The following is an 18,786-nucleotide window of genomic DNA, read 5'->3' as shown; positions in this document are numbered from 1 at the left end:
CCTGTCACACTTAGCTAGATCCTAAAAGCAAGATCATATGAAATTTATCAAAGTCTACTCACCACAGAGCTGTCCGGTACCCGCTTCAGTTCATGCATCACATACTCCTGCTCCTCCTTCAGTACTGCCATGGTAACATAGGGCCTGAAATACTTCTCGTTGACAGGCATGCCATACCACTCATCTGGTACATTGATGTACTTGGCTGGATTCAACATGCAGCTGGCCTTCCTTGGACGTAAGTCCACATTCTCACAACTGTGGGGTTCATCTTCCCAGAGAACCTTCCGTGACTTGGCAAAAGTTTCTGTCCCAGAAAAGGACACTAACTCAATGTCTGATGGATCAACAGGGTTGCAGAGACTGGCCACAGTACCTGCTGCAGCAAGACCATCCTTGAGTCCATTAGGAACAGTGAAATGTGCTGAGGATGGTGATGATGGCGATGCTGCATGAGCACTTGCCCCATCACCAGCCTGACTTGATCCCGCATTTTCTGCATCCTTTCCACCACTGCTGAACCCATTGATGAGGCTGTTACTGTTCTCTCCTCCAGCAGCTTGTTGAGGTACTCTTTTAAATCCACTTGATTGGTAGTCCTTGGACTTATCTGCCAGCAGGTGTTTGGAGATGGCTTTATGGATATAGCCAAGAGTCTCTGTCAGAGAATGTTTTTTGGCCTGTATATCCCATAGTAGGCCTCTGGATATCTGTTTAAGTTTGGTGATTGATAACAACTGAACAGTGTCAGCAGTTTGGCACTTTTTGGATACATTACTTTGGTCATCGCTTTCAGATGGAATGGAATCCTTATCCAAGGCACTTTGCCCTCCTTGGGCACCCTCAGCATCCGTCCCACTTGCACCTTCCAAGTCACTTTCACGCTTCTCGCTGCTTACCACAGCCTTGCCTACTTCATTAGAAACCTCTTTGGTATCACTTGGAACATCTGCCTGACCTTGACCAACTGAAATAGATTGACCTTCCACAACACACTGACCCTGATCATCACTTGGTATTGCTGGTTCACTGTCAGTTTTAACAATGGACGAATCCTGACTTTGACCAGGAACAACACACTGGTCTTTATCTTGACCTGCTACAGATTGACTTTCACCTTCAAGTGGATTATCAGGCTCCCTAACAGTCAGCTGCTCCAGATCCACATTTGCCTGGACCTTGCAGTCATCATCTACTGATGCTTCGGCAGCCTGACCCTGGGCCAGAGTATCCTCCCTGATAGTGTTCTTCAAATAATGCAGGATTGCAAGGTAATAGTAGGCGCGGAGACAGTCTAGTTCTCGACAACGAAGTGCCGAGGTGGACACACTTTCATCCTCCTTGATCTCGGTGAGGTAGCGTTTTAATGAGGGTGCCTTCCCCGACCCCTCCACCTCCAGGTGCGCCTCCATGCTGATGAGGACTCGCAGTGCAGTGGCTTCCTGCTGCAGCTTCAGCAGGTACTTGGGACCTGGACAGAGAAACACGACAAATCACTGATGACATTCAACAAAACAAAGTCATTTAAGCAATCACTGTGTCAATAACACACAAGTTCCGTGTAACGTTAACCTGTTGCAATATATCACTGTACCTATGTTTGAATTCAAACACAACTAGAATAAAATATTTTAGTCAGAAGGATACAGTGCTCTTATCCTACGAATACCTTTCTGATGCATCCTAAAAGACAGTGGTCAATACACGTTTAGCTGACATTATACACTTATTGCCTCAGCTGCCTCATTTATAGAAAGCCTGGAACATGTTGTTTTATCTCTAAACTTGAACCCATGATGTGGTCCTACAATGTGGCCCCATGTGTCAAGCATGATGTGGAGGTGTGATGTGGACCTAAGATAAAGACATATGATATTCACTCATGTGGACCTACGATGTGGACATGATATGAACATATGATGTTCACTCATGACGTGGACTTACAATGTGGACCTACAATGAGGAGCCATATGTGGACTTATCATTTGGACCCATGTGTCATGCATGATGTGGAGGTGTGATGTGGACCTAAAATAAAGACATATGATATTCACTCATGTGGACCTACGATGTGGACATGATATGAACATATGATGTTCACTCATGACGTGGACTTACAATGTGGACCTACAATGAGGAGCCATATGTGGACTTATCATTTGGACCCATGTGTCATGCATGATGTTCACCCGGGACGTGGACTCACCTAGAGGTAGCATCAGCTGACACACAGCTTCCATGAGATCAAGCTGACCTACAGTGTGTAGAGTGGACACTCCGTGTAGCAGGTGGTTGATGGCCGAGGAAGTCTCGCCCAGAAGCACAGCCAGCAGGGACAACGTCAGGTCCATGCACACTTGGAAAATCAACTGTAACAACAAGAAGTACACTGACAGTCCAGGGAGGAATGAAGAGCAAAGGTGTATAGAACAAGAATCCTGTTACTGAACTGAGTGGGGTGCAAATCCCAGCAAAACATGTGAACTGATACAACACTTTTGCAGACTGTTTCCATTTAACAACTGGTCAACATCTGGATTCAAAACAAGCAATAAAAAATCCAGGGACTGCATGTGAAATAATATTGCACTGAATTATGAGACGTGGTTGCAATTAATCACTCATCTGGAATGGACTGACGAGGTTGCAGTGAATCATATGGCCGGAATTAACTGATCACACTTGGTTGCAATGAATCAAAGAGTTGGAATTGACTGATCAGACATGGTTGCAATGAATCATACAGTTGGATTGTTGACATCTTAATAGCTTCTGATTATGTGCTGTTTTAAATTCAAGCATCCTAACATAAACCTACTCATGTATGTGATTGCTGCAGGCGTGGATATGGAGGGGAGAGTGTCTGGGTAGGCAAACTGACTGACAGACTTCCATCAGAAATAACATGCACTCTGTTCTGTCAAGCCTTTCAAGATATTGATGACTGAATGTAAAAGGGCTGAGTCCATGCTTGAGATAATACAGAACATTCATTTAAGATAGTGAGTTTAGTTTTATGCTGCACTCAGCAATATTACTGCTATATGGTGGCGGTCTGTAAATAATCGAGTCTGGACCAGACAATCCAGTGATCAACAACATCAGCATCGATCTGTGCAATTGGGAACCGATGACATATGCCAACCAAGTCAGCAAGCCTGACCACCCGATCCCGTTAGTCACCTCTTACGACAAGCATAGTCGCCTTTTATGGCAAGCATGGGTTGCTGAAGGCTTGTTCTACGCCGGGGACCCTCACGGGTCATTTAAGATAGTGAAAAGATGTGTTACTTAAAGTCTTTGACATCACATGGCTTACTGTCCATGAAACCACGGTGGTACTAGTGAGTGAGTGAGTGAGTTTAGTTTTACGCCGCACTCAGCAATATTCCAGCTATATGGCGGCGGTCTGTAAATAATCGAGTCTGGACCAGACAATCCAGTGATCAACATCATGAGCATCGATCTGCACAATTGGGAACCGATGACATGTGTCAACCAAGTCAGCGAGCCTGACCACTCGATCCCGTTAGTCGCCTCTTACGACAAGCATAGTCGCCTTTTATGGCAAGCATGAGTTGCTGAAGGCTTGTTCTACGCCGGGGACCCTCACGGGTCATTTAAGATAGGGAAAGATGTGTTACTTAAAGTCTTTGACATCACATGGCTTACTGTCCATGAAACCACGGTGGTACTAGTGGCATACACTAAGGAATGTCTATACAAAGAAAACTACATCAGCAGGCATGATGCCAAAAGGTATATAGATTGTAAACTCTGTCAGGAAACTAAAACTTCATGTATCTTGGCCAGTATGTGCGAGTGTAAAATCTACCAGTGCCAAAAACTGTGGGACAAATGAGGATCAAAGATTTCCATTACGTATCATTGATTGTAAACAATTTCTAAAATACTCAATGAAATTCTACATTGGTTCAAGGTATGTCAGGAAATGCTATACTTAATTACTTAATGCAGTACTGCGGTAAAACTTGCATCTTGAAAGACAGTCATTATCTTCTGACTCTGGTTATCTATGCAAATAACATTCAGTTTTAAACATATGTTTAGTCAGAATGTTGTCTAAAATTGAAACTATCATACAAACAGGATTGGCATGGACTGGCAACTGATAACACAGATTCACATGTGGTTACTCTTTCTCTAAATTATACTTCACTACTGGACAATACATCTCAGCTCTAACAACATACAATCTCAGAAATGTAATAACGCGGCTTGCTGAAGAAGAGAGATGATGTAATTATTTTTATTTGGAAAAGGAACTACATCAATGATGGTTATCACTGTATTTTGAACCGCAAAACATATGGTGATCTTGGAGCACAATTTATGGCACCAACATGCTATATGTATGCTACACTACACAAGTTTCATCGTCCTGCTAAGACATGGTAAAAAGACTTCCATCCAATCTTTGTATGGGAAACAAACTTGCACCTAAGTGAAGGAATACTGAAGGAATAAAGATGATTGAGTGCTGATCAACAGTCAGAAATACCATTGCTTACAATAAATCATAGTGTTGGCTTATGATGGCATGGCTCATTTGTCTCTGAACTGCATTACCCTTTACCAAACAGCAAGTGAGTGAGTGAGTGAATATGTGAGTGAGAGTGAGTGAGTGAAAGTATGAGTGAATGAGACTTTATGCAATTAAGTTTTTCACTATAGGAAACGAAAATGTTTTTAATATTTCACTTATCTCTTCAGAAAGTTGAAAAAAGCCCACAAAACTAATCACATAACTCATAATGCTCTACAGCCAGACCATTACAACAAGTCAAAGGATCTAAAGTCTAAATATTCACTTCCTTTCTACATTCATTACACACAGCATGACAACATGACAGCTTGTGCTATAATCAAAAACAAGTGGAGATCAAGTGCACAGTTCAAACAGAAAGCAACTACCTTGATTCCCTGACCCATCAAGCTGACCAGTGTGACCGACCTGATGTGGCAACACATTAATCTCCACACACTGACTGACAAGAGATAGGAATTTCCATCAAAGCCCTTCACTGTCACCGTTACTGCCTAGGGGTCTGAAAACCCAGCAGCAACACTTGTCTGTTATCTGCAATTACAACCTAGTAGTGTGACCATGTTCAATCACAGACAGGTCAAAAGTTCTGAGCAGGGATGAAATTGATTGCTCCTCTCCCCTGGCTGCGTAATTGTAACTTGGAACCGATGACGCTTTGTATGGCTTGCCCCAGCTGAGTAAAGGACAGAGATGTTACCAGGATTCCGGCATTTCCTGGAATGGCTTGCTGGGTAAAACAACCAGTTTGCAGATTGTTTTGACAGATTTGCTTCACCTTTGTTGTTTGTGTTTCCTCAGGGTGAAGTTTCAAGGTCATTATTGGATAGTCAATGATGAAGTTGAGGATAATAAATTTCATCAAGTCGTCCTGTCATTTGTGTGGGATTTTGTGACCGAGTTATTGCTGATGGTATTTGTTTGGGGAAACTGGAAGCATTTGGCATACATTTGTTACATTAGGTAGCACAAACCTGAACCAAAATCATTCTGACACCGATTTAAACAGTTCATTGGATAAGCAAACCTCAGGATCACATATTTGAATAACACAAAGCTATCCTGAAGGCCAAATCTGAACAAACTGACAATTTAATGGTTTCTAACACTGACAGTGTCTAAGTGAGGGGTCATCCTATTGCAGGAAGGGATGCAGGTTACCATGAGAACTGATATGGATTGGGCGAATCTTGATACGAGGTTCAAATCTTCAATCATCCAGGATTTTCTTGGAAAATGACAGTTGGCTCGCACCTTTAGAAAATATGAGTGACTAGCCAAAATGTGTGGCATTTACTTTTCAGATTTCCAGCAGTGAAAAAAATCTGTAATCCTTCTCTCTGACATCCTGACAGCCAAAACAATTTCATGGTATACTCCATGTTTTCTGTCAATCTCCATACAGCAAAATGAGCTCCTTACAGCGATCCCTATTACAGTTTTGTATGGAAATATACCTACTAGCAATGTAAAGAGCTTAGGACACCCCACTTTGAATTCCAGAAGTTTCAACAAGTTTCAATTTTGATTTTGATTTAGCATGTTTGACTTCACTTGCAATGAAAATAGTCCAATTAGAAATTAATTACTCACTTCTTATACAAAAATGCATTACAAATTATAAATTTGAGACAATGTTGACTCATACATTTATGAATACAGTGCCAAGGTTCAATTAGCTGGAATCATGTAATCTTCTGAGCCCAAGGGACCCGACTATGTCCACTGAATCAGTGAAGTCATTGTAACCTAATCAGCTTGGCAAGGATGCCTCCAACATACATAGCCCCTAAAACTGTACAAGTTTCAGCAAATTGTTTTGTGTCAAAACAGACATCATCAGTCATTTGAAGTTCTGATTCTGATTATTCATCTTGACTTTTATCAACATTTTCTAACTTCTCATGTCAATAAAATAGAGGAAGTCATTGAGAATATTTAAGCTGAACCAGATTCTTTTCAGATTAATAAATGACACCAAAAACAGGCTCAGCGACAAAAAGAAAGCCATACCAAAATTGTCTCCTTGTAATGTTTCAAGTGAATTCAGTCAAAATAACTTTGATAGTGTTTTATTTTAGTCAGCTCACTTGAGGAAATGGAAACTGATGTAGTCTCTGGGAATGTATGTTTACATCCGATAGTTAGACACGTTTGATCGAATTGTGCAATGAGGTCCTGGTTTTCTCCGTCATACTACAATGTACACTGTTATAAAAAACAGTCTGCTAATATACTACCGACAAGAAAAAAGGGAACTAATGAAATAGCTAATTTGAAACTGCTTTAAATATCCACTAAATCAATTTTAGGCATCAAGTTCAATATCTGGTGTGTCCACCATGTTGGGCAACACATTCATGGCACCTTGATGGCATGCTGTTAATCAATTTCCGGATGGTTGCCCGTGGTATTGCCCGCCATTCCTCTGGGCCAGGTTGGCGGGTCCTTTGTCCCTGGCGTACACCCTTCAACCAAGAACGTCCCAGAGATGTTCAATTGGGGACAGGTCTGGGGACTTAGAGGGCCAGTCCAATGTCTGGATACCTTCTTGTCGGAGATAAGCAGAGACAATTCGGGCCCGATGTCGTCTGGCATTATCATCTTGGAATACAAAATTTCGGCCGATAACTCTAGCCAATGGAGCCATAACAGGACGCAATATTTGGTCAACGTATCGCTGACCAGTCATGGCTCCGTTAATGATGACCAAATCTGATCGTCTGTCATGTGTAATCCCACCCCACACCATGACACACCTATACCTCCATATCGATCATGGTCAAGAATTGCTGCTCTGGCATATCGCTCCCCGCTCCGATGCCAACAACGTTTTCTGCCATCTGTGAATCGTAGGCAAAACCTTGACTCATCAGAGAACATGGTGTAACGCCAGTGGCGCATAGCCTGTCCCTGATGCTGCCTAGCCCATGCCAATCTTTGGCGCTTATGGTGAGCTGAAAGGGTGACACCCTTAAAAGGCCGTCTTGCTTTCAGACGAGCTTGATAGAGTCGGTTTTTAACGGTTGAGGTTGACATGCGTCTTCCAGTGAGTGTGCGGAATTCTCTATTGATGGCAGGGGCCGATTCAAACCTATCGCGTAGAGCAATTAACGTAATGAGACGATCCTGTCGTGGTGTCGTTGATTTTGGTCTACCACGCCCAGGTCTCGTTGCAACCCCACCCGTTTGACGGTACTTATCCCACAGGCGTGAAATTACACTTTTTGATTTACCCATCTGCCAGGCAACTTCATATAATGATGTCCCCCCCTCTATCATCCCCACAATTCTCCATTTTGTTGCTTCACCGAGATACTGCCTCGGAGGCATTTCTGTCAGTAAGTGTCAATCTCTATTGCATTAGTGATTGCGACTTCTCCAGTACATTTACAGGAGTTAACTTCTGTATGCACGTGTAGCACGTGCTGGGCATGCATTATGTGAAATTCCATTGTCATTGGATGTTGCGTTTGGGAGATACGCCACGATAACGGACCCTGTCACAGTCAAAGTCATCTACATTCAATTTCTTGGTTCCCTTATTTACTGTCGGTAGTATACATCATCATCATCATAGGATATTTATATAGCGCACATATCCAGGCAAATGGTACATGCTCAAAGTGCTGGTATGGTTTCCCTCTGTCACTGGATGTCAATCTCAATGGCACATCATCTTATCAATCTCAACTCCTTGGGGATCATATAACTCTTGCAGTCACAAGGCTCACTGAGTTATTTTGACATTCTCATTCTTACAAGGTACCCATTCACAGCTGAGTGGACTGTACTTTGCCCAAGGTTACTCCACACGTCGCTGTACCCCAAACTATGTGTAAGTACGAATTACCATATACCAACAGATTTGTGGGTTCCTTTAAGAAAACAGGAGTTACCACCACACTGAAAGAGTCTGCATACAAAGGTGACTCCTATGTTTTTAGTCCTGGTCACAGGTGGGTTTGATCCCTGCACTGTAAGCTCATTAAAACCCAAGTCTGGCACCTTAGTCAGCTTACAACCATGTCAGATTCCAATTTCACACTTCCACTGATGTTACGACTATCATGAATCTATGTAAAAATATATGAGTTACAGCAGTTACAGACATTTGATTGATTTGTGAACTGAGGTCTTGGTTTAAACCGTCAAACTACATTGTACACTGTCATGAAAAATGGTCTGTTAATACATAGCAGATGCCATCTTATTTCCTTTCTCAAATTAGAAGAAAATTTCTGGGTACTCTGAATCACACAGATGGAGAAATTATGTCTCCAGATCACAGGATACTTACTTAGCACTTGCAATAGCACTGATGGCACCCTTGCTCAATTGTTTCCAGTAATATCACAGCAGGGGACACAAGAAATAGGCTTCACATGTAATACCCATGCAGGGAATTCAACCCGGGTCTTCAGTGAATGCTTTAAAGACTATTGACCCCACATCCCCTAAATGAAGCATGTCTAGAGTTTCCTCAGATACAGACTGAATATACAACCTCAAAGGGACAGTTTATATGGAGTTATTGGGCTCTGTCTAAGAGACACAGCAATGTTGCACTGTGGCTGATGACAGCATTGATGAGTTATGATCCAGGTCACTAAGGCCTGATGACCATCCATTCAAACAGCCAGATCAAAGAGCCTGATCCAGGTTATCTTCCTGTTCAACCAACACACTGCTGATCCACCATCTATCCTTATGTAACCCTCATCCATCATCTCTTCAGTCAAGTACAGGAAGGAAGTCTTGAAATGAACATTGTTTCAAGAGAACGGGTAGTTATTTCATTTCAGTTTGAGTCAAGAGAAGGCGGTGTGTGGTCCAGAGAGGTCAGCTCAACTAAGGTCAGAAATCAGTTGAAGTTGAGAAACATTAGGTGCGAAGGGGGGGGGTAACCATGTTTGGCAGTTTGACTCCTGACAGTTTCTAGAGCTTCAGTCCTGGGCCTAGATTTTTGAGGCTCTCTTAGCGTTAACATAGTCATAAAGTGCGTAAGGTGAGCTTTGAAAATCTAGACCCTGTCCCGCAACAAAGCACATGTGATACATATGGTCTCACTGTAGGCAAGTGAGTTTGTTCAAACTTGCCTCTGTTCACCAAGCAGTATATGTGACTATTAACCTGCTAGTGCATCACAGCATGGGTTATCAGCATTAATAATGATCAAACTGTATTGCTTTGAGAAGACTCCTCCATGGTGTGGATTTCAATGCATTACAACTTCCCTTGTTACTATTTTAGAGATAAATAATAGTATGCAGCTGAGAGGGTAGGGATGACCTATTACTACTATTATTATTATCCTTCTTTACCTGCTGGGGGTCGATGTGACTCTGTCTCCCTGATTGAAGTTGCTGGAGGGTCCTGTACGTCAGAGTGAGGCTCTCAGAGTCCATGCCAATGTCAAGGTTACTGGACCACACCTTCAGTACGTGGTGTGGGAAGGAGTGCTCTCCAATCATGTACGGCTTCCATGGCAACACAGGATCACACTCAGCTACATCAAGGATGAAATCTGAAGTACATTGAAAAATACATTTTCTTTTGAAAGGTGAACATTATTTTCACATCAGTTCACATCATATTCAATGAGCTGTCTGATAAAAGGTGCTGATCAAAATCGGTGATTTCATCATTCCAGAAAACCAAGCAACCATGACTGTTGACAGCAGAGCTTTTGAAAAAGGATTTTAGAGTCTCTTCCTTGAAGTACATCACTTTCTGAGGACATTAGTTTGGGTGAAACATATTTAGAAGTAATGATGGAAGTGCTGCTTTAACATTCTCAGCCCTGTCTATACATAGGTAGGCAGCAGATGAGCCAGAATCACACAAACCAGTGGCTGACAGAGTGAACAAAACCCACAACATGGTTCAAACACACATGGTCTGGTCACAACAGATCCAATGATACATGAGCTGGTATGTTGTTTAGCACTGCAATCAGCAATATTCCAGCTATATGTCTGCGATCTGGAAATAATCCAGTCTGGACCAGACAATCCAATGATCAACAGCATGAGCACTCATGTATGCAAATGGGATATGATGACGTGTTATCCAAGTCAACGAGCCTGACCACCAAATCCTATTAGTCACCTCTTACAACAAGCTTGGGTTGCTGAAGACCAATTCGAAAGTGGAGTTTCATGGGTTAACCCTTTAATACCACAACTACTCAAAAATATCACTGCCTGTAGATGTGTTATTGTCACAGTGATGTGTGATTTTGTGCAAAAAGTGCCAGTCACAAATATGTTAAAGTTGAGCAGCCTCTACTGTGAAGAGTCCTTGGAAGGGACACCATATGTTTAGCAGACTGAAGGTCGAGTCGGAATATCTCACCTGGAATGAAACCCTTTCCAGCTTGTACCTCCCCCCACTCTGTGAAGCAGGTGGGGTCCACCTCCTTCAGCGTCCCAGGGGTGAGGGACTGCAGCTCCCGCACCAGCAACTCATGCATGCTGACGAACGGCAGCAACATCTAGCAGCAGTATACAAATCAGTCATTCAGCACATGATGTTACTAGTCAGCATAGGATTGAGTGAGTGATTTAATTTTATGCCGCACTCAGCAATATTCCAGCCATATGGCGGCAGTCAGTAAATAATTAAGCCTGGACCAGACAATCCAGTGATCAACAGCATGAGCATCGATCTGCACAACTGGGAACAGATGATGTGCCAACCAAGTCAGCGAGTCTAACCACCTGATCCCGTTAGTCACCTCTTACAAGCATAGCCACCTTTTATGGCAAGCATGAGTTGCTGAAGGCCTGTTCTACACCAGACCTTCACGATATGGCAGAAGTCTATAAGTAATCCCATCATTGTCCTTTGATTTGCTGTCGCAATATGTTAATGTAGGAAACGCTTAAGTATGCTTCCCCTGAGACACCTAGTTTTTACACTAAATAGTATAAGACACTGCATACACTGAACAGCAAAAGAAATGCAACTTTGGCATCTTGTCAAGTTTCAAATAAAAGACATAAACATGATTGCTCACTTTTATCAGATGATATTTTTCCAAGACTTGCATTTCTTTAGTTGTTGAGTATACCTATGACAGATCTGCTCATGGTGATGATACCACAATGAAAAGTTTCGATTTATGCGCATTCACTGTATATGTGAAACTCCCATTACAGAACATACAACTGATTCTCAGAACATCAAAATAAGAATATATTTCAAGGACAATGTAAACATCATTGCCAGAATCCTCCAAGACTCCACAAAACAAAATTCTCTGAAGCAGTATACATGTAAAGCTAACAGACCTCCTCCTTCAACAGAGGGCAAGGACGGATCCTTTCATCTAACGATACATCACCAAAGAAAAAAGATTATTCTTATCTGGACTGCTTGGCAAGACATCCTGATTCCAATAAACAATCTTCACATCCTGTTGGCTATATATCATGTTCATCACTCCTCCTATTCTCATGTTATTGTTATAACCCCTTTCATCCCTGCTCATGGTGTGTTGATCCCCATTGGTGTAAACAGTCTCACACTCATATTCTGGACTGACAGAATTAAAGAATAACCAATATACTGAAATGTCAGTAGACACACAACTGGATGAATAATATGAAAAATATGTAATAACTGTATGTTTTATTACTAGTCTTGTTTCTTTTGGATGAGTGAGTGAGTGAAGTTTTATGCCACTTTAGCATTATTGCAGCAATATCAAACTGGAGAACACCAGAAATGGGTTTCACCCATTATACCCATGTAGGGAATTGATCCCAGGTCTCTAGTGATGAGCTGACACTTTAACCACTTGCCACTTGCCAAACCCACAACATCGTTAAGATATTGGATGAAGATGTCAGCAAAATATTTTGGAAGCTGACACTTGGTAAGGTGGATTTCATGGTCAGGCAGAAGGCCAGTGTTAATAATTCTCAAGTTTTGAGATACTGTAACATCGATCTTCCATCCTGACAGAGTGTATAGTAATTCTATTCCCACGACACAACTGTTTGCAACAATGATAACAATACATCATCACAGAGGGTGGAAGAGTTTACGCCGCACTCAGCAATATTCCAGCTATATGGCGGCGGCCTGTAAATAATTGAGTCTGGATTAGACAATCCAGTGATCAAGAGTATGATCATCGATCTGCACAGTTGGAAACTGATGATATGTGTCAACCAAGTCATCGAGTCTGAATACCTGATCCCACTAGTCGCCTCGTACAACAAGCGTGAGTTACTGAAGATCAGTATTCCAACCCCGACCATCACGGGTGTATGTCGTCACAGAGATGGTGCTGGTCATGGTGCTGTACCAACCTTCAGTGTTTCGTGTTCTTTCAGGAATTTGTAGCCCTGTTTCCAGTCATCCTTGGCAATGAACTGATGAACCAATCTGTGGGCATACAGAAATCCCTGAGGCTTTTCATTGGCTAAGAGGGTCATGTGAGTGGCTGTCTTGAGAGACGATTGGTCAGTTCTCTTAGTCAACAGATTGGCAGCATCTTGGATCTGTTTCATCGCTAGGTAACTGAAACCAAAGATTGAGTGAATAAGTGAGTTTAGCTTATGCTGAACTCAGCATTATTCCAGCTATATGGTGCTTGTCTGGAAATGAACCAGACAATCCAGTAACAACATGAAAACTGATCTACGCTATTGGGATATGACATATGCCAATCAAGTCAACGAACCTAATCACCTGATCCTGTTTTTGTCCCCTTACAAAGTATGGATTACTGAAGATAAATTTAACTTGGATCTTCATGGGTGCCAAAGACTGAGAGGTGGAGTGAGATGGGAAATTTCAGTTGTATCATAGATCGTTTTATAATGGTGGAAAGGAAAAAGGATTATTCTGATCATTCAGTTCTGGAAACTTTGACAACTGGTCATTTCCATCAAATAAACATGAATTAATGATTTCTGTAAGGTTCTACACTTTCTAAGCAACCCAGTATTCAAAGCCTCATTACAGAGGGTTTGTAAACCGTTCACTTGCTGCCTTTCCCAAAACAATTAATATGTACACATACATTTAAATACATTGAGTACACAAGATTGATTCTACACCAGAATCAGCTTTTCCAAAACAATTAATATGCACACATGCATTTAAATACATCGACTACACAAGATTGATCCTACACCAGAATCTCCCTAAGGAATCTAACAGATGAACAGATCAAGGCCACTAATAAATACGGAAAATGTAAAAATGACCTCCTTGCAGATTTAATGGACAAATGTGGCAGCATTGCCAGATCCCCTCAAGTCCTTTGATAATACTTGAACCCTCACCACTTGGCAGCCTGTTCGTAGTTGCCATCCTTCATCAACATCTGTGCCCACTCCATGTACAGGTCCTCCAACACTGGGTCAAGGGGAGACAACCTCATACGAGCTAGTGCCACAGCCTCCCTGCCAACATAAAGTACATTACACTGTTATGAGACAGTATTTGTCGTACTAAACATATCTGCAAAAACAACTTTACAAATATTGCTTGATTAATTTTCATTACTAAATCATCTTTCATTAGAGAGTTACATAAGTAAGACTTCATGTTCATAAGAAGAATTTTTGAAAACACCACCATATCCTTGTCTGTCTTACAGTCCCTGAACCACACTATTTTCCCTACTTACAAGTCCTCTCTGCAATGCTAAAGCCTTCAATGAAGCGTAGTATATATTTCCTCAGGTTCTGAATCTCTGATCTCCCTGGGGCTCCTTTTCAGTTTGAATGGGTTAGTTTGCTACTATCAAAACTATATTTGTTCAGGGACTAAGCATTTGTCTTACCAAACCCTTAAGAACTCATCTGATTTTACTACTAAATCTTTAAGAAGTTTCCTTGATTAGACCATTACAACCAAAGGAAGACCTCATGATTGGATGAGCATAGCCTCAGAAAAACCTTCTTATGAGACAACCATAACCTTAAGAAGTCTACTCTCATAAAGCTGTCTTGATATACAAAATCATTATCTAAGCAAGAAAAAGTATACAGACAAAACACATCATGAGCATCAACGTATGCCTCAATGGCTCCAAGGACATGGATGAACCAAATAAGACAGCTGAACACCCAGTCACCTAAACTGCTATATTACTGAAATGCTGTCGACCCTTAAGGCTCAACAATGGATCACTGTCCACTCCACATCTAACTGCCCATGTCTGACACACAGATTTTGGGACATCTACCCTTGAAGGTTCACAAAGGGTCATTAAAGAAAACTAAGATATTTCCTTGGTGGGCTTTTGGAAGTTGAGGTGATGAAGTATGATAAGTTTATGGATATACAATTTCTTTATTCTGTGAAAGGCAACATTAGCAGTGCTATTAGCAATTTAGAATCTATGTGAAAACAATGCCTTTCAGAGAATTAAGAAGTTGTTTCTCCATAAAATTATCATCATTCAAAGAAATGTACACACTGTTGACAATGAAGCAAGTTGTTTTTCAAGTCTAGCTTGGCAGTCTGTGTTGACTACGTCAGGGTCTGCAGAGAGTCTCAACGCACTGTAGGTGGTATTAACCTAATTTGTGTTGTTTTTGTTACCAAAGAGACACACACATCTGGAAGTTGTTGTGACAATATCCATCTACTGACACAATTCTGGAATCTGTCCTTGAGAAAAGATCAGAAAAACCGCTCACTAACATGAAAGTATTGTTCCTGTAATCTAACAGGGCTTTACATACATAACAACACTTACTGTCACACGAGTGTTAAAATGAATTACTTAAAATAAAAGAAGCTTGGTCATAAATATCACCTTGGCAGGTAGCACTCATACAAAAATATGAATGTAAAGGAACTATTCACATTCATAACCACAAAGTGTTTGACCATTGTATGGAATGTGTAAATGTAACGCTACGACAGAGGAGCCAATGACAGTGTGTGGGTGGTAGGAAAGGATTGATTGATTGTGTAACTACCCCAAGGATTGAATGATTGAATGAATGAATGAAAGAATAAAAGAAAGAAAGAATGAAAGTATTAATAATCCAATCCAATAACTGATTGCTTGGATTGAATAAATGACTTAATGAATGAATGAACAGATGGAACCATAGAGGATTGAATCAATGAGTGAGCATGTGCATTGAATGAATGAATAAAGGAATCCTTTTTAAAAATTAATTATAATTGAATATGGAAATCATTGCTTTTGTTTAAGCATCAGCCGTGAGGTGCCATGCGCCTGTTGTTGACACGGAGGACTGTCTGTGACGGATTATCCTAAGTAGGCCAGATAATGCCCCACATACTGGGTGACCAGATTACTTGTGTTGACACAGACAGATAACACCTCGTCCATCAAAGTGATTACACAAGCCTACTGTCCACACTACACAATATTGTAATATGATAAGACAGGCTCACATATGGTGGAAGTTGATCAGGCAGATACAGCAGGGCCACAGTAAAATCAATCTCCTGTTATGTTTGCTTGTTTGAAAAAACGGAAGCAAAACAAGAATAATGTCAAAGCATCAAAGAGTTGTGCTTTGCATGATGTATGGAACATGTAAGAATAAAGATGTCCTTTCCTTGTGTTAAAGGGCACATGGAACTATCAAAGGGCACATGGAACTATCAAAGGGCACATGGAAAATCAAATACAGGATGAAGTCTGCATGGTGTCTGAGTATGAATGCGTTCATTCATGCATGTGTGTGTGTGTTAGTGAGTGTTTGAAAGTCAGAGACAGAGAGAGAGAATACACAGTGATACAGGCTATGACATTTAATGGTTGGATTATGAGTATGGATATGATGTAGAACCATGATGGACACTGAGGAGAACAACGATTTGAAACTATGATCAGTTTGGTGATACAATTATGAAAATGTTGGTACTGATCTGATTTGGAGAGGAGAGGGTAACGTTGGCAATCCTATCTCCAATCATGGATCACAGCAATCTTGAAAGGCAAAATAACGCAAATACAGACAGCCGACAAGCTATCTTGCCCAGTCACTCATTCAACAATCCTGAGACAACTCAAGTTCCTGAACCTAGAATCAATATCAGTCAATCTTAACACGATTAACTCAATGGATGCCAAACCTGAAATACAGGCATACCAATGCCAGTTAATGCAGGTATTGAGAATCCTTTGATGAAGATGGACTTTGGACATAATAGCACTGGATCTATTGACATGGAAACTTTGCACACACATTTCACCTTCACTGCCTATGGAAAAAATCCTATGGTTGGTCTGACCTCTTTGACCAAAACAGGCAATCATCTCCCACAATAAACTACAATACTCAAGAATCACTAAAGGTCTACTCATAGACACTTGTTGAAGTGCTATAGGAGTGTGACTGACTTACTTGAAGAGCCGGTGCCGCTTGAAGAGGTCGATGGCTTCGTATACCTTGTGACAGGCCAGTAGGTAGGAGGTGGCCTTGTGATACTGACCGTCACCCTCCAGCTGCCGAGCATACTCCTCACACATCCCCAGCCATGTGTCGTAAGAAGCTGAAACAAACAAGACATAGTGTCCACTGATACCATCCAGAAGTACAGCTGGAAAAAACCACATCATGATCTGTATCCTCCATGGATGCAAGAAAGTCAGGGTCCATAGCCTATATGTCATACAGAAGTACAAGTGAAACAAACTGATCACAGTTTACAGCCCTTTCAGATACCACATAAGTAACTAGATGCATTTCACATCATCATAAGGCCTTTGGATAAGCTTGTGAGCAGTAGTGAGTGAGTTACGATTTAAAGTCACTCAGGCGATATTTCAGCCACATTGTGACTTCATGTTTTTTTTCGACTCTAATGTTTGTTGTCTGTGGGAGGAGAGCCTAGGGTGATACAGCTGGAGACATTGTTGGGTACTCTCAGGTATACCTTTAACAAACAAGGGATCCACTTGACTGATGATCAGCAGATCCTGAGATGACTAAGGGACATAACTTTCAAGGGTGACTCCAGTGTATTTGGCTTCCAGGACTGAGAACCCAAGCTCCAGTTTGGTGACACTCTTCTTCTTTCCTCACTGATAACATTTCTCATTATCTAAATTGAGTCTGATATCAGCACAAATCCTTTCTGAGTGGGAAAGCTGACTGCTATAACAGCTTATGAAACAAATGCATGCTGCCCACTGAGAGACATTACATGGTCCAGACAATCTGATGGACAGTTGTGCATTAACTTCTTCTTAACCTTATTTCCATTAGGGATTCATGGAAAGTCCATGGAAATATCCAGTTGGCAGAGTGACAAAAATAATTAATAACTACCAAAATGTTATAGCCATGAAAGTTTAAAGCAATTTTCAGTGATATCTAACTCCTCATCAGAAGCCCCTTAAACATCAAGATCTATGCTGAATCTCACCCAAAAACAAACCCAAACTGTAACAGCATGATATTCTGTTGAAAGACTAAACCCTGGGCTATAATCTCAGAACAGGGAGAGTGTCGACCTTTCATAATGAGGAAGTAAGATACTTGTTGGATAACAGCTTCTTCATTAATGCGATATGTAATATATAAATAACGAAGTTCTTTTCCATAAAGTATCTTACTTTCTTATTACTAATCAACTTCTAAAATGCCAATGAAAAAGATCATTTAATAATGATTTGAACTCCTTAGTTCATTATGTTTTGATGCATACTAGACACTAGCAATTTTACTTATTTCAAAGGAATCATCAGTACTTTTTATATCACCCCAATTTAACTTAATACCCCTACACTATCCCAAAATTATAGATAATTTCAAAATACATTCAACTATTTTTTAACAAAATATTTGGTGAATTTGATACAAAACTACAATTTCATGATGGAAAAAATTGTTTTTGTACAAATAAATATGTGTTTTCATTTGATTACCTAAAAATGGATTTTAAAGATTCCTGAAATTCAAAGGCATTATGCCTGGAGATGTATATAAATACTTCATGCCAAATGGTGTTCCTCTTTGAAAGCAATCAACTTATCGTGCATATCAGGTTATATTCTTGCCTGTTCCCATGGCAACAGCAAAAAACAAATACATTTTCACAACAACCAATGTTTTGTGAGATGTTTGAAAACATACACAATAAAGAGTGTTTTACTTCCGCACATAAAGCCTAACAAGCATATCATATATTTCATGTTGATTTTGTGTAACACACAAACAATGAGAGTATAAAGTCAGCTAAAAAACAACACATGTGCAGAG

At 40.9% G+C, this 18,786-nt stretch overlaps 1 protein-coding gene across 1 annotated transcript in view; it reads right to left on the bottom strand.

Moving 5' to 3' along the window:
- The window catches only part of LOC137274208 (gem-associated protein 5-like), a 183,713-nt gene that overhangs the window by 6,961 nt on the left and 157,966 nt on the right, over window positions 1–18,786 (bottom strand). Inside the window, exons 20-26 of the mRNA XM_067807265.1 lie at window positions 16,927–17,074; window positions 13,870–13,989; window positions 12,889–13,099; window positions 10,925–11,063; window positions 9,892–10,094; window positions 2,207–2,369; window positions 63–1,471 (exon numbers count right to left, since the gene is read on the bottom strand). Of these exons, the coding sequence (XP_067663366.1) occupies window positions 63–1,471; window positions 2,207–2,369; window positions 9,892–10,094; window positions 10,925–11,063; window positions 12,889–13,099; window positions 13,870–13,989; window positions 16,927–17,074 (2,393 nt within the window). The remainder of the gene's footprint in view (window positions 1–62; window positions 1,472–2,206; window positions 2,370–9,891; window positions 10,095–10,924; window positions 11,064–12,888; window positions 13,100–13,869; window positions 13,990–16,926; window positions 17,075–18,786) is intronic.

The sequence above is a fragment of the Haliotis asinina genome, chromosome 2 (assembly GCF_037392515.1).
Source record: "Haliotis asinina isolate JCU_RB_2024 chromosome 2, JCU_Hal_asi_v2, whole genome shotgun sequence".
Classification (NCBI taxonomy): domain Eukaryota; kingdom Metazoa; phylum Mollusca; class Gastropoda; order Lepetellida; family Haliotidae; genus Haliotis; species Haliotis asinina.
Note: the sequence above shows the minus strand (reverse complement) of the source record. Positions and strands in the feature narration are given on the sequence as shown.